At 32.8% G+C, this 17,601-nt stretch overlaps 1 protein-coding gene across 17 annotated transcripts in view; it reads right to left on the bottom strand.

Moving 5' to 3' along the window:
* LOC138176019 (semaphorin-3A) overlaps positions 1–17,601 on the bottom strand; it is a 665,616-nt gene that overhangs the window by 38,849 nt on the left and 609,166 nt on the right. For all 17 annotated transcript variants that reach the window (XM_069106728.1, XM_069106733.1, XM_069106729.1 and 14 more), the window contains 4 exons: positions 13,103–13,247; positions 10,771–10,990; positions 7,371–7,462; positions 1,312–1,353 (listed from right to left, as the gene is read on the bottom strand). In XM_069106728.1, the coding sequence (XP_068962829.1) occupies positions 1,312–1,353; positions 7,371–7,462; positions 10,771–10,990; positions 13,103–13,247 (499 nt within the window). The remainder of the gene's footprint in view (positions 1–1,311; positions 1,354–7,370; positions 7,463–10,770; positions 10,991–13,102; positions 13,248–17,601) is intronic.

The raw sequence follows: 17,601 nt of genomic DNA, 5'->3' as shown, positions 1-17,601 counted from the left end.
ATAATATCTATAAAAGAGTAAAAGGGGTTGTGAATTGTATCTATCAGGGGAGAGGATATTGAAGAATTTGTAGATCTGTACAGTCAAAAACATTTCTCTTATACGATATTTTTTACAAAGATATTTTCTCAATCCTTTTTTTATTTTTGGAAAACTACAGATACCAAAACAGGAATATTTATCCTTTCCAAACGAAATCCCACAAAGGTTTCAAATGAAAAAAATCAATCTCTTTTCTACCCTTCAAATTTTAGTTATAGACATTTTGTGACTGTCAATAAATTTTAATAATCTTAAAATTTAACTTAAATGACTTGAAGTAAATGTGTTTAATTGATAGCTTTATGTTTTAACCCATTATTATTCAAACTTTTTAACTAAGTATACGATCAAGGGAAAGAAGTTATTTTTAAGTAAAAATTATGATACATGTATATAATATGCAGGTGCATATTATTTAAAATATGTATATTTTAAAAAAGTGTTGGCCTTGGAGGAAGGAAAATCTGAGTTTAAATCCCATCTCAGGTAGACACCTACTAGCCACATGGTCTTAGGCAAATCACTTAACTTCTCTCACCTCAGTTCCTCATCTGTAAAATGAGGATAGAAATAACACCCAATTCACAAGGTTGTAAGGAGGGTTTAAATAGATAATATGTATGGTGCTTTTAGTACATATTATTAGTCAATGAAGCATTATGATTGTTCTAACCTTATTCACCATACCTTAAATCTAAATGTATTTTGTCTTTTCAAGTTGTTTTTTTACGGATGCCTGACTCTTTGTGACCCTATTTGGAGTTTTCTTGGCACATATACTGGAGTGGTTGGCTGTTTCTTTCTCCAGCTAATTTGATGGTTGAGGAAAACTGAGGCAAATAGGGTTAAGTGACTTCCCCAGTGTCACAGAGCTGGTATGTCTGAGGCTAGTTTGGAACTTAGAAAGATGAGTCTTCCTGACTCCAGGCTCAGCACTCTACTTACTACTGTACTACCTGACTGCCCCTCTTTTCAGGTTATTAAAGAAAAAGAATAATATTTTTGCTTCTTTGAAATCTAATGTAGGTAGAACAGTGTGGAGAAAAGAGAATCATAGAACCTGAGTTCAAATCCTCACTCTGACACATAAAAATTTGTTTTACTTTAGGTAAATCCTTTAACTTCTCACAACCTCAGTGCCTCTCTCTCATGAAATTAGGGAACTTATCTAGATGACTTCATTTTTTTAAAATGGCATGTATCATATAAAAATCTAAAATGTCTTATTTTGAAATTAAAAATAAATCTCTCCTAGTAATATAAAAGTACCTGCTTTGTGGAAATCTTCATTGCTGAAATAACAGTTGGTTCCTAAAAGAAAAGAGAAAACAAAGTTAAACTTTTTGTAGGAAAAAAAGAAATAAAAAGGGTTTTTTTTAGTTTTATTGATAGCTTTTATTTTAATACCAAAATCATTTCCTAATATACTCTAGCTGCCATTTAACCTTCCCCTTGCAACAAAGAAAAACAATTCATCACAATCAGTAAACAAGATATTTTCTCAATCCCTTTTGTATTTTTGGAAATACTGAATTGGGCAGCATGTAATGTTCAGCACCTTCTACTGAGAGCAAAGGGGAATAAAGCCTTATTTTTGAAAACTAATAATATAAGTACATAAAGACTAGATGAGTGGTCCAGAGAGGAATACTGCAGGAGTTTAAGAGATCACTATATCACTATGTAAAGATGTTATTAGTCAGGTCTTCAAAATCTGTTTGCCTCTCCTTGAAATTTCCTTCTTGCCTTTTGTTGTTATTGTTTTTTAACAGTTTTATGAATATACTTTTATCCCTCCTTTGCCTGCTATTCTACTTTGTCATATTTTTTACTTACATTTCTTAAAAAATTCCATGTTTGAAATTGGTTGTATGACCAGTTTTCCAAAAATTTGTATTCTATTGTTAGAAACTTAAAGCTCATGCCAATAATACTTTAAAATAAAAATTTTTTTCAACAGTTACTGAGCTAGATCTTATCTTCCAGCCTTTTATCTCAGGATCTGTGAAACAGACAAATATATTCCTTCAACAATCATTTAACAGGCAATTGACTGGTTTGTAAATTTAAGAGTATTTACCATAGTCATTTTATAAAAAAATATGACTTGTTAAAAAAAATCAAGAATATTTTGTTTATTGATTTCTACAGGCACTGAGATTTTAATCAAATTCTTTTAGTGATTTCTTTAAGTTTCACTATTTTTGTGAAATCATTACCTAGATGCAGGTTTCTAAGCTAACTACAATTAATTTAGATAACACATAATGAAAGATTTGGATTGACTCTAGTCTGGCCCCATTCACTATATTGCAGCAAGTTTGACACCAATTTTGAAATTGATTGCATTGTCAGGTCACCTAGATGGTGCAGTGAATAGAGCACCAGCCTGGGAGTCAGGAGGACCAGAGTTCAAATCTGGCCTCATACACTGAACACAAAAACTAGCCATATGACCTTGGGCAAATCACTTAACCCCAATTACCCTCCCCACGAAAAAAGCCAAAAAAAAAAAAAAAAGAAAAGAAATTGATGGCACTGGTAGCGTATAAAGCAATAAATGAAGAAAAGTTATTATTCATGTTGAAAAGATAAAATTGAACCTTATATTTAGACTGCTTTGTATCAGCAGTGTCTGAATCAACTAACAGAACACACCAAACCTAAATGAATGATTTATAAGGAGAAAAGGCATCTTTAGCAGCTTCTTCTAATCAACAGATTTTTTTTCTATAATGAGATTTTCAAAAAATGGTAATTATTTTTGTCACACCAAAAGTTTTTCCAAATTGAAGATGGTAATGTCTTTCATTTAAGTTTTAAAATTTGAAGCAATGCAAGTATAAAAATCTAAATATCTATGTATCAGCTGAAAATGAATAAACAGTAAATCTGAATGATAAACTTATTGCATTTTGAACCACAGAATGACATGCTATTGTCTCAACATACTTAAATTAGGATTCAACAATGCTTTTAAAGAAAGGCTAGAAATTAATAATGGTTCTAAATAGCTCACTGCCCATAACTCATTGCTGAGGTATCTGAATCAATAATATGTCAAGATGGCATTCATTAAAATAAAGTGTTTTACTGTAAAATACATGCTGAATCTGACTTCCATCTCAAACTAATGCAGCTTTAGAAACCTTTATTTTAATTATCCATTTTAGGTAGGAAGGTCAAATTCAAACTAAAATAAAATGGAAAAACAGAGTTCCAAGCTTGTATTTATATAGTTCCAATTAATGGTATTTTAAAAAATTATTCAACATATTATCTAATCCTTATTAAACTTTCACACTTGCATAGCTTTCAACATATTGATCCCAGCAGAGTTCACCAAGGTTCACTGGATGCTAAGCACGTGGAATCTCTTTTACAAATAATTTAATAGACTTGGTATTGGAAAGCATCAATTATGTTTTACATTTGAATGAAAATTGAACTCATTCATTTGTTTGCTCAGCTGTTCTTGAAATATTGCATAAATTGGGTTTAAAATGCATGTTATCAATGTAACAGCTTTGCAAACCTTCCAGTTCAGAAGAGCTATAAATAAGACCCATTATGTTTATTATTAATGAACTGAAATTTAGGCAGTGCTATGGATTTCCATAGCTGGTGTTAACCAAAATTTGGTCCTAACTAAAGTTAAAATCAATTTAGCATCTTCATGCCAATCTTCATTTTTTTCTTTAATTATTTACCTCATGAATTTTTTAATAATATATTGCATTTATATGTAATTTTAAAAGACCTTTTAGACCTTTCAGAGGGCATTTTTACTTTTATAAAAAAAACTGTTCTTAAGGGATGTAAAAATGGTGAATGAAGTATCCAATGTCAAAAGGAATTTAGGGTCACTGTCAGATTTCTTAGGTAACTGAGTTTGCCCACTACCAAGTAGCTATTGTTATTACGTACAATTTTTAGATGAGGAAACAGAAGCTGAAGATAGGTTGGTTAAGGACTGGCCTAGTGTCACACCAACAGTAAGAATTTATGGCAGGGACCCAGCAATACCACTTCTAGGGTTGTATCCCAAAGAGATCATAGAAGAGGGAAGAGGCTCCATATGTACAAAAATATTCATAGCAGCTTTTTGTGGTGGCAAAGAATTGGAAATCAAGGGGATGCCCATCAATTGGGGAATGGCAAAACAAGTTGTGGTATATAAATGTTATGGAATACTTTGTGCCATAAGAAATGAGGAGGAGACGGACTTCATAAAAATCTGGACAGACTTAGACAAATTGATGTTGAGTGAGAAGAGCAGAACCAGAAGAAATTTGTACACAATTACAGACACAAGATATGTGTGACAACTAACTTTGATAGACTGGGCTCTTCTCAGCAATGCAAAATTATAAGACAACTCCAAAAGACTCAAGATGGAAAGAGATGTTCACATCCAGAGGAAGAACTACAGAGTGTAAACACAAATTGAAACAAACTACCTGCTCTCTTTCTTTTTCTTGTTTTGTTTTGTTTTGTTTCCTCTTTCCCATTGTTCGTTCCATAGGTTATAATCCTTCTTTACAACCTGACTAATGTTTAATGTGAAGGTATATGCAGATCCTATATTTGATTGAATGCCGCCATGGGGGGCGGGGAGGAAAACGAGGGAGACAAAATTTGAAACTCAAGGGATTGCAGAACTGAATCTTGTAAACTAAAAGTAAATAAATAAGTTGATTAAAAAAAAAGAATCTATGGCAGGTTGAACTGACCCCAGGTCCAATACTTTAGCCACTGTGATACTTATTTAAGAGTCCATACCTAGAGTTTTAAACAGGTGAATATTTTAGTTAGGGCTAAACTTTATCTTGGACCGTATGTTTGAAAAGAATTGGATGACACTTACTAAGTCAGGAAAATTATATTAGGGAGCAGTAGATTTTCTTCCTATGTTCTATTTGAGACTTAGATTTAACCTGTAATAAAAATTCTTTGAAGTTAATCTCAGTTGTTGGAATGCTCAGAAATTGATTAGGGACTTTGTGGCATAACTATGAACATAATATTATGTTGTCAATAATCTTATTTGATTCAGCAAAAATGATTTAATAACAACTACCTTATGGGTATAACATGATGATAAATTAACTAGTTGGCTTTAGGTGCATTTTACGAGATCATATCTACCTACTTTTGCAGATATAATGAGAATATAACTTTTCTGTCTCAAGGAGAAATATAGACCAGAGACCACAAAATTGTCTCTCATTTCACTGGATATAGAGACTGGTTTGATGTGTTGTTGGTTTTTTTTAAACTACAAAATTAAACAAAGTTTGACAGTGAAATATTCCAATCTGTAGGTTGCAATCTGAGTATAAGCTTTGCCTGTGAGCATAGAATGTTTAAAGTAAATATTTCTCTAAATTCTGCCCAAATATGTTTTGTCTACTTGAGTACCACAGAAATAGCAATGACAATAATGTTCAGGAGCTATTGCAGAGAATAATGTAGGGAAAGGTAATACCCAGATCTTAAAGTATAAGCATTTCTTGTTGAAATGCTTTATTGACCATACATTAGAATGTAACTTAGTATTTCTTACATAGGTGAGGACAGTAAACAACTTTGAATAGTTACTCATTTATATTTGCCATTAGCACATTCTCTGGAGCTGTTCTCCCAAACCTCCCACCCACACTTAAACTAACAATGATCTCAGAGTCCTCAAAGCCTGAGCCTTGGTACAACTTTCACCCTCATGTTTCTAAGGAAATTCTAAAAAATTATGGTATAGTTTTTAAAGTTACTGCTCACCAGCTCCCAGTGCTGCATTGCCCACCTCCTTTCCAGTTACTATTTGATAACAATTAGTCTGTCAATTTAGTTATTTAGGATTTTAAGAAGTGGTATTTTACTAAGCATAGTAAGAAAAGTTTTGATAGAACATTCACCCCAAGAAGTCTATAGTAAACTCTTCTGCCAATATATATGAAATCCAGGGAAAAGTGGGTTCCTGTTCCAAGAGCATTTGTGGAAAAGGAATAATTCCCTGCTTCTAATTGCTGAAAATACTCTTCTCCCTTTATAGAGTAATTATGAAGTTCTCCATAGGCATCTTACAACTTTCCTCTTGCGCTGCTTAGTGTTTTGAAACTGCCTTTCCTCAGTGGAACTAAATTGTTCTTAGCTCCAGATGCAGACAAGAACAGGACACCAATGGAAGTCCAAAAGTCTTCCAACTCCCCAGATTTCAGAAAGATTACAGCACAGATTTAGAGCCAGAAAGAATCTTAGAGATAATCTAATTCAACCATCTCCCTTCCTTTTACAGATAAGGAGATCATGACTCAGAGGTATTGAATAATTTGCTGGTGGTTCTATGAATAGTAAGTAAGAGAATGCTCTTTCCATTGAATCAGTATGTAGTCAGTGACAGATCTAGAACTGGGACCCAGGTTTTCTGATTCCTATTTCAATAATTTTTTTAGTATACTATTTCATCTCTTCTCTATATTGCATTTTTTTAAAAATCCGCTTTTTTTTTCAAAAATCCACAAATTCGATTCTGTAAGCATTTTCAGGAAACCTATTCATCTTGTTCCATCCAAATGACATAAAAAGAGACTCTCCACTAGGATAATTACACCTCTTCCTTTCCATTTTGTTCTCTTTTATCCCATCTCTACAGAAACAGAATAACCTAGTGAGAACACAACATTGCTTTAATTTCTGATTTGACACTACCACAAGGTGGTGAAAATGGGAATCAAAGAAATAAAATGAATATATTTCTCTGATCACTTTTCAAGAGTATAAAAGGCTTTATTTAATAGCTTGAGTTGTCTTCCACCTTAGCTGACAAAATCCTATAATATCCAACTCCATTGTCATTTCTTTGCTGAAGTCTTCCCTGATTTAGTTATTTCTCTGTCCACTGATCTTTGCTAGAACATTTTATACCACTTTTTATGTCTTTATCTCATTTAATTTTCTATTATTGTTGTTTGTCTTATCACTGTGATGCAATTATTTAAGCTCTTAATGGCAGGGACTATGTCTTATGCATCAACATCAAGGAAAATTTCTTATGCATAGTAAGTATTAAATGTTTCTTGTATTGAATTAAAAAGAATTGGAAAAAAGTAGTGACATAACAAAATAAATCTGCAACATAATTCTCATCATCCTTAGTTTAAACAACTATTGGAACTTCTAAAATTTATTTTGACTAGTGCCTGGTTTTTAATTGATGAGCTAATTAGAAGGGCATGCTAGATTACTTGTCTACACCAAGTTCAATGTGCAGCTGTCCAAGGGGAAAAGTATAGCTGAACTTGTTGACACTTGAAATAAGCAATACTCACCCGAAATACTGTCATTTCTTCCAGTAAGACTTCTTCTAAATCATGCCAAGTCTCCTTAGGAATTGAAACTACTTTGAGAACTGTCCCAATATCTTTGAGAGAAAGAAAAGGAGATGATTATTTAAAAGGTTATGTAGTGATGGAGAGCATAATAGTATTAAAATAAATGAATAAACTTTATTTTGTGCTTACAAAATTAATATATGATAAATCTAAGAATATTTAGTGTATTCATTACATATTTTAAGCAACCTAAGTGGGGAGTATTTCATCTAAGACAAAAGATTTTGATATATGAATGGAGTTCTCTAAAAGCTATATATATTTGTTCAGTTATTTAGTATGTCCAGCTCTTAATGACTCCACATGGGTTTTTTTTTGGCAAAGATATTGGAGTGGTTTGTCATTTTCTTCTCCATTGGAGAGGTTAAGTGACTTGAGAAGGATGACATTGATAGTGCGTGTCTGAGACTAGACTTGAACTCAGGTCTTCCTGACTCCAGGCTCAATATTCTATCCACTGGGCCACCTAACTGTCTCCTGTATATATTTAACCCCAAACAAATAAATACTGCCCCCAAAACTAAAAAAAAAAAATAAAAATAAAAACAAAACCCAACATATTTAACCAAACAGGAATTATTACAAGTTTAATAACTGTGATATCTAAATAGAATTAGGCAACATTATTGTCATTATTACTATTGAAAAGATCTCAATTGCTACTTGCCACAAAGGAATACATAAAAATTATGTGCATACTCCATTGAACAAGAAGCATTTGTTTATCCTAATAGGAATGCAACCTTTTTCCACTTTTATTTCAAAACACGAAAACTATGGTAGTAATTGCATTTTGAAGGAACTCTTAAGAAACACTAACTGATGAGGACATCAGATCTTTGGGATCTGGGAAATGAATAGTGGGATAAAATGATTTACTGTGTGTGCATGTATGTATATCCACAAAGACAGTCACACAATTATTGTGATGAATGACAATTTAATTTCAGAAAAGGAAACAATAATATGATATATCAATGGCTTTTTAAAGATTAAACACTGGATAATTAATTCCACAGAAATAAAAAATAAGGAAAAAAGGAAATTAAAATAATAGAAAACATGATTGATCCGAGTTACAGTTGGTATTATTATTTCCTCAAATCTTCTATTCATTTCTAAAAATACAAATTCTCCCTTGTGACAAGTACTGTGGATAAGTTTCTATTTGGAAAGCAAAGTTCTAATTTCTAAATTTATATATTTTTGTTAATACTTGATGAACCAAAGTGGGGGAAATTCCTAATTAACCAAAAGCTAACGAACTGAACTTTCAATTATGGCAGGAGAAATGCATATAGAGAAAAAATTAATTGATTCTTATTTTGGCTACATTGCTAATTTTAAACACATGTTTAAAACGACTGTAATTATTAAGGGGCTACTTAGTTACATCAGTAAGGATATTATAAAGGATTAATTTGTGTGTGAGCATGATTACCTCTAATGAGAACCCTATAGAGTTACACTTGTTGATAGAGTTACAAATGCTGATAAAAAAAAAACCCCAATGGATGCTCTAGAATTAAAATAAGTTAACCATGCATCTTGGAAAAATCAGAATATGGGACTCTTTTAAGAAGACTCATCAGAATTTATAGGAACTTAGGCTTTTCAGAACTCCAAAAGTATAGTTACTCTGCGTGATTTTCTTCATTGCCTCTGATGATATCTCTGGAACCACAAACAAAACTTAGAGTCTTAAATCAAGTTTTACAGACTAACATTTCAAACAATGTCATACTCTTTTAGGATTAATAGGCTCTGGTGAGCAACTCATTTCAAAAGATACAATTACTGTTATAAATTCACTTTACTGACAGATAGACCAAGACTTTGTTGACTGATATTCCATCCAAGTCTAATATTCAGTGTGATCATGAAAGTGAGTATTTTAGTCCTGGTTTGTGACAGGAAGGCTTCAAAAGATCAGATTTTGTTTCTTTTGCTGATCATCTCAAAGCAGACATCACAATGACTACCAGATTTTTGCACTGTCAAAAATTTTCCCCAAAAAAGAGGAGTGAGGATGGTATAAACTTTAGGAATTGAGTGGCATTTGCTGTATGTTCAATTACTCCAGATTTTGAACACAGGAAAAATGGTTTATTAAGCTTTCTAGCATTTTAATATTCTAAGAAATTAATTGAAAACTCAATTAATATTGCAAAGAATCATATCCATATTCTTCTTGGACCCTTTTAATGAAGGTGTATCACTCATAAAAATGAAGGATAAAATATTAATTAGGACCTAACACTATCATACCTGATAGCACAAATACTTCTGGTTTAAAATCTTTGAGTCTCGAAAGTACTTGTTGCCCAGTTGCATTTTTCTTTGGCAATTGTAAATGTTGTTCATTGTTTCCCAACTAAGGAAAATAAATGTTACTACATGAAGTTTCAGCAGAGTAATCAGCTTCCCACTGATTTATGTCAGGCACTAACAAGGATGGAGGCTAGAGATTTATTGCCTTGGAATCTGACCCTTAGTACCAAGTTGCAGATTTGCAACTGGTACCATTCAAAAATAGTATTAATGTTACAGAGGAAAAAAAATAAAAGCAGCTTATGTCATAGTACCAGTGTGAACCAGTCACAGACCAAAGAGGTTAGATTCAAATTGTGGAGTCTGAACATTTAGACCTTGTGTAGGAAAATAGGAATGGTTATAAAATTCATATTTTTTTCTAAAGTTCTACAGAGCAAGAGCTTGGATGTTTCCATGGAGAGTTTTGCCATTTCTGCCATGAACTCTTCCAATGACCTAAAGGAAAATTAAACACATTTTAATGATAATTTTCTTTCTTTCTTCCTTTTATTGTCAGTTTTAGGCAAGTTCAAATCACGTTACATCAATGAGTTATTTTGCTAAGCTGTTCCACAAAACTAGGAAACCTTCAGGAACAGAAAGGAAAAATAATTCTTTGCTCTAGTGAAAAAAAAAATAGTGAGGCAGCTACTGAACCCCAGTGAAGTAACTAGGGACACCAAATGTTCTCCTAATCATTAGGTACACCTGTTCATATTCAATCATGGAGAAATTTAGGTCACATTGAAAAGGAAAGTCATTAAAGTGCTGTCAACAGACCTGAGAAGAGAATTGTTTTAATAGGCTTTTAATGACTTAATGTTCAGTTTTCAAGTTGTCCAATGATCAGCAGTCTGTTAGACCTTGCAAATTAATATGGTAACTCCTTTTGGTTACCTTGATTTTGTCTGTTTGGGATTTTTTTGGTTACTTTAATATTTAAAAGATATTCAGTATTGGGGAGTACTGAGCACATTAGTCTAATATAACTGACACGTAAATTTAATGCCAAATTGACTCTTACCTGTTCCAATAAACATGACATCATACTGGCCATCTTCTGCATCCACTCGATCTACCACAATTTGCGTAAACTGGTATTTCACATCTGTTTTTATCATAATTGGGCGATTATTAATAGGAAACACTGGATTATACATTGCTGGATGACTTCTTGCAAATGTTATAACATCATCTGGAAGGTCCTTTGTCGAGTCAAACCCTCCAAATGTTTTACTGGGACACTGAGAATGTAAGAGCACAGAATATCTGTCAATGACAATTAAAGGTGGAATAATAGAGACTTCATGATAGTACAGATGGGTATGAGAAATGTTAAGAGAATCCTAGTTCATTGCTAATTGCTTTCTGGTTGTGTGTGTGTGTGTGTGTGTGTGCACGCACGCGCATTTTAATGCATGTACATACCCAGAAAATATATATGACTGTATTTTTCACAAAAATGGCCATAAGTTTAATATCTTTTCGGTGATTTAGTTAATGGTGCAAATTTTCCAAGTACACACACACACACACACACACGTACTTTTCCATTATTCAGCTCTTAAAGTTTTATAAAAATTGGAGGAAGAAGACCATTTCCATTTATATCACACTGCAAATTTTGTTTCACTAGTATTGATTTGGTGGGGTAAAAATGATCATACAAGAATTTGCAATTAAGAAAAAGACATGTTTCAACAGAACATTTCAGTACCATTAGAGAAACTTCTCTGAATGATGCATTCAGATATTCTTTGTTTTTATCAAATGCATAATAACACCTCACAGATATAAATGCAGAGCCTAAAACCAACTAACATTGTAAGAGGGGCTTTTTGTCTTAGATTTTCTACCACAGAACCAGAACTAGGCATTTTGTGACCTAAGATAATTCTGGTGACGATTATCAGTATTTAGTATAGAGTGGAGTCTACAAAGCATACACTAAAGAAAGATGTGATTCACACCAACAGGAAGACTTCACTGAATTTGATCTTGTAGTAAAATCATTCATAGATTAGAAAGTCTTCAATCACTTGCTTTTTGTCTTAGACACAAAGAGTTTTTCAAAGAGTTTTAGAACCTGAAATGTAACTAATTGATATTCCTAATCATGTAAGATGCTCAGAAGATGAAATCAGTTCCCTTTGTACCTTGACTCAGGTTATTCATCATTCATCTAGATTTTGGAAAGGAAAAAAAAAAGCTCAATGAAGAAGTTAAAGGCTCGAAAGAATTGCCTACTGAGGTTTATGGCTTTATTATATTTTCTGAGATATTGTAAATCAACTCCAATAATATATTTTAATGAAATAAAATATTTAGAGGTGAAGAGTTTAATATTAATTAAAGTTAAAAAAAAAGAAAAGCCTTTATGTCGTCTGGAAGCTTTCTATTATCATCTTCTAAGTAACTTATATGAAAAATTTTAGATTAGAATAAGCTACAAATTGAATGATTAATTACTTGGTCCCTCATATTCCTTTCTTTTATACAGGATAAAGTTCCTTTTCATTACGAATAGATCATTCAAAATGAGCTCTATTCTAGTACTAGTGTTGGATTGGTGTCTGTGCAGCAACACACTTTCAGCTGGCACCATATCTGCCTAATGAAACACATGGACTAGTCAACTTGATCCCCTTCCCATATTTTAATAGCATAAAATACATTGAAATGTGAATGCTACAGTTTCCATGTAAATTTAATTTATGACTTCGAAAAGGAAAATTCTTACAGGATTAGTTTGGGGTCTTAAGGTTAATTGGTTTGCGCCATTGTGGAGAAATGGCACTGCTGCAAGTATCCTAAATGGATCAATGGGAGAAATATGATTTGGATAAAAATAATCACGTAAATGTCCATCCCAACACAGTAGCATGTTTATCAGAGGAAAGGACACTTTCAGCTATCTGAGATATTCAGGAGGGACCTTAATTCTCTAGAAAAATCATGAATCTTCAAAGGACAGGATTTAGTATATGAAAATTCCCAGTAGAGTACAGAAGTTTGAATGCAGTAATACTTGTATGTTGTTGTTGTTTTGGTTTGGTTTTCAGCCATGATGACTATGGCTAAAGACTAAGACTACCATTTAGAAACCTAGGAAAAGCTTACTGTGGAATGGGTATGTTGGGAATGTACTCAATGAGTCCCATTAAACATATAGATATGGATATAGAAATAAGATAGTATATATTTTTAATAGATAACACCATGTAATAATGGGATGATTTCCTCATCCAGATTAACAGCTTTAGAAGACAGACATGCTCATCTAAATCTAGAAAACTTATTTGCTTTAAAAAACCAACATGGACACAATTCTCATTTTGAATATCCAGGGGACTTACCGTTCCTGGCCGTGGATATGGAACTCTTCCTTGATATGGCACCCATTGATAATTTGGACCATCCCTATGTGCGTATGGACCAAGAAACACCCTTCTCACATCACTCATGCTGTACATACACACAGCTGACCCCTTGAAGATGTTACTAAAAGGTAAAAAGAAAGTCCATTTCTTCAAACAATCTATCAATTTAATTAGGTAAGAACCACGTGGATAATGACATTTTGCATTCTAATGTATTAAGGTTATTGATTTTCAGAACTCAAAAATGTAGCCTCAGCACATACAAACTTATCTTTAGAGCATTACTTCATATGAATATAATACATGGAACTATTCTAAAATAAACAATTTCTGATTTTCTTATTAAATAGAACATAAATAGGTGACCATCTCAGGCATTTAGTAATTATTTTAGTCAACTTATTCTTGATACAATAAAAATGTGATATTAAAATTACAATGCACATCTGCTGAAAATAATTTCACACACACACATACTGAATTAGCATTCCAGGAATGTGGGCACCAAAACTAGAATAAAGCAAAGATAATCCTTGGAAAACTATAGGTTCTGTGGTTGTATATATAAAGAAATATAGAAAAAATAATTTATGGTAAATGCCCTATTCACAACTTTCTAGGGTCATTCCCAAAGCAGCCCCCAAATGATGCTGTATAAACAATTTTATTTTTTGTTGGGAAAATTTTAAATACTCTTTAGTTTTCTCATTTTATATTCAAAATACCCAGTGTGCTATCATATGAAAACATATAATTAACAAATCTGTATGAACTAGTTAATATGCTTTAATGGAAGAACCATGGCCTTGGAGTCAGGAGAATTAGATTCAGGTTCCAGGTATGCAATTATAGGATGCAGAGTGAATCATCACTTCCTTTGTCCTTAAAATGAGGTTAACAATGTAATGTACTACCTACATTACAGGCTTATACTGTGGTAAGACCTCTTTTTTTAACATAAAGTATTAAATAAATGCTCACAATTATTATTATGATCATAACTGTGGAAAATCTTCAGTGTTAGCTCTACTCTTGAGAGCTATCTTCAAAAGTTATTCCTAAAATGGTTAAAAAAATCTAAATGTTCTATCTTAACTCTAGTCAACTCTCCTTCTAAAAGTGACATAACCTTTTTATAACATTTACCCCAGAAACAATCCACTAAACAAGGGGACAGAAATGTCATTTCATAGAGTTTTGTAACAGTGGTGGTATCAATGAGGCAGTGGTATAGTGGAAATAGTGTTCGATCTGAAATCAGGAGATCTGAATTTAAATCCTGCTACTGACACTCTTCACTTTAGGTAGCTGAGCTTAAGTTTTCTCATCTGTAAACTGGTAATAGTTGTACATGTTTCATAGAGTTTCTGGATGTGTTGTTATTCAGTTGTTTCAGGTGTGTCCGACTCTTCATGACCCAATTTAGGAGTTTCTTGGCAAAAATAGTGAATTGGTTTGCCATTTCCTTCTCCTGTTCATTTTACAGATGAGGAACTGAGGCAAACAGGGTTAAGTGATTTGTCCTGGGTCACACAACTAATAAGTGTTTAAGGTCAGATCTGAACTAAGGAAGATGAGACTTCCTGGCACTCTGTGTTTCCTAGCTGAATGTGTATGCTTATAGTATTTTTGTTGTGTAGAAAAAAGGTATGATTTATTTTTTTCCATTAACACTGTAATACCCTAAGTATCCAAATATCTTGAAAATCAATTTCTCAATATATTATAAATTGTGTCACTTGATCAAGTTTAACTGTTTTTTCCACCTTGATTTTCTTGACTTCCATATTTACTTCCTCATAAAGCAAATTGGAAACTCAGGGTGTAATCTTTAAATATGTTGAGCCCTTGTCATAAATTATAAATATATATGCATAACTATTTAGGGTGGAGGTGACACTGAAGATTTTTACAAACATCATTATTGTATTATTTGTAAGTAATTAAGTTCCATTTTACATTTCCAAAAATACCTCAGTCTAAGTCTATAAGGTAAGTAATACAAACATCTTCATTATGACAAAGATATTATACTAGTAAAAAGTTTGCAATTCATATATATAAAGTATTATTTATTAATATTGTTGGTGATGGGAATACTTAAGGTGACTATGGATAATGTTGAAGATTTTACATTTCAGGATTTGGGGACATCGAAATAGTAATGTCCTTAGGACAACATAGATTTGCAGCTAGAATGTGGGTGAGTAGTTAGGTTGGATGGCGTAGGCTGGATAATCAGGAGACCATATACTCATGGAAAGTAAAGGAATTATATATTTTAAAGAGTTATAAGTCTTTAAAGGCATACAGTACTTAAGATACATGAAGAATGAGGAATCTTTTGTAAAGATAATTAGATTTGGTCACGAAGTAGTTCTGAGTGACACTAGTACCTCAGTTTTCAATTTTAATACCTTGTGGATAGAATATTATGCCCTTCCTGATAACAGACTAAGTAAGAAAAACATAATAGGGAATTATAATTTAGGTAGGATTGACCTAAATGACCTATATATTCCCATGCAAATTAAAGCTTTAATAATTTCATGATTAAGGACACAGAAAATTAGTTTATGTTTATAGTTTTGTTGACTAGTTTAAAAAGTTTGATCCCTTCTCCCCATTCCCATTTATACTATATTTCTCCATCATTCAAATACCTCAAAAAATCAAACCCTCAGTTCATTCAACATTTTGCCAACCTCAAGAGGGAACTCATAAGTTTTTGGTCCATTCTAACTGTTCTTCCCAACTTCATTTCCTAAACTTATCTTCTCCACTTCCATATATAGTACTTTGGGGACTGAGGGAGTAGACTTTAAACATGGTGTTCCCCTGTCACGGATGCTAAAGATTTGTTGCTATGAAAACACTGGCAGGTTTATTCCATTGTTCTTCTTTGTGGTGATTCCCTTCCAATTTCATCTATAAATGAAATGCTTTGGGAATTATCTGTCTTAGTTGGCTATTACTCCCATATTTCTGCAGGAACACTTTATGAGGTAACATGGCTTGTAATCTCCCAACATCCTCCTCTTTTAACATTCAGCAAATTATTTTATATTCTAAATCAGGTTTGCTTTTGGCTGCCATGGTTTTTTGGTTGTGAAGGAGTTTGTTTTCTGGCTGGAATAATTTCTGGGCCCTTTAAATTTTCTCACTGTGGTGATTACACCAGTTATTTAAACTTATATAGAAAATGCTAATAATAAACATCAGTATTTCTTGTTTCATAGAGTTCCTGTGCTGATCTCAATAGTTTACGTGAATAGTTCCGTTTAGAGCTGTTTTTACTGCTTAGAGTGCTTTCTTTTCATCTTTATCCTTTCTTCCAGGTTGGTGTTGACTTCGACCTTTTCTCTACCAACCATCTATACACAGGTAGCTAGGGCAGAAGTAATTTCCCATAATTGGTAACTAGTTGCATCCTAACTTTTGTGACAGTAAATTTCATTTTTCTGTGATTCAGTGCTTACCAGGTTGAATATTTGAAAGGTAATGTGTTATAAATTAATAGAAGGCTGGCCTTTGAGTCAGAAAGACCTGAGATCAAATCCTGACTCTCATACATACTAGCCGTCTGACCACTAGATCTCAGTGTCCCCAGGCAAATCTCTAAGACTATGAATTATTGATGACTTGCTGATGTAAATCGCTGAAAAGGAGTTATTATACTGGGAGTTCCCAATACAAATGAAATCATATATTTAAAAAAAAATGTGCTCACCATGTCCAGTGCCTTCCAACTCTTTTCTGGATTAAAATAATCATAATATATAAGAGGAAGGAAGGGTTCTAGGTAGTTTATGAGCCATTGGCCTCTTTTATGTCTGAATTCTGAAAAATATTTTCCAACATTTTTTTTTCACCATCCTCTTGTATGTCCAACTCCACAGTGAAGTCACCAAGTATTAATGGATATGTTTAATAGTTTGGAAGTTCTTGACAAGTTCTCCATATAATTTATCTACTTTGTCCTCTGCAACAGATGGAGTATAAGATACAATAGTCTTCTTAGCAGTCTTTTTGCTTTTTCTCATCATGGAGAAAATAAAGGAAGTTGACCAAATGTCCTAAGAAATTATGCTTCTTGCTGTCTTTGGTGGCATGATGTAACCAACTCTGACCATTCCTTTATCTGCCTCTCCAAGGAGAATCTTCCTTGGAATCATCCTTCCATTTAACTGCAACTTCTTAATATCTTCTGGTTTCATTTCTAGTGAGAATGTTAATATTGATATGGTTCAGTTCCTCCAATAATATATTGCTTATTGGTCATTGGACAAGGTTCTTGCTCTTATTAAAAATTAAATTAATGCTTCTAGATGGTTGAAAAAAACTGTAATTCTTATTACTCCTTGCCCCTTTACTGCAACTGTTATGGTTGTTGATAAATTCGCTGCTTGAATTATTGGAGTAGACAGTGGCCACTTTGGGCCAGTGGCCATTTTGTATTTCTCTGTATTTCTTGA

This window comes from Petaurus breviceps, unplaced genomic scaffold, assembly GCF_028583685.1.
Source record: "Petaurus breviceps papuanus isolate PSGF00001 unplaced genomic scaffold, PetGlider_PUasm1.0 80, whole genome shotgun sequence".
Taxonomy (NCBI): Eukaryota; Metazoa; Chordata; class Mammalia; order Diprotodontia; family Petauridae; genus Petaurus; species Petaurus breviceps.
This window is presented reverse-complemented; position numbering and strand designations above follow the sequence as displayed.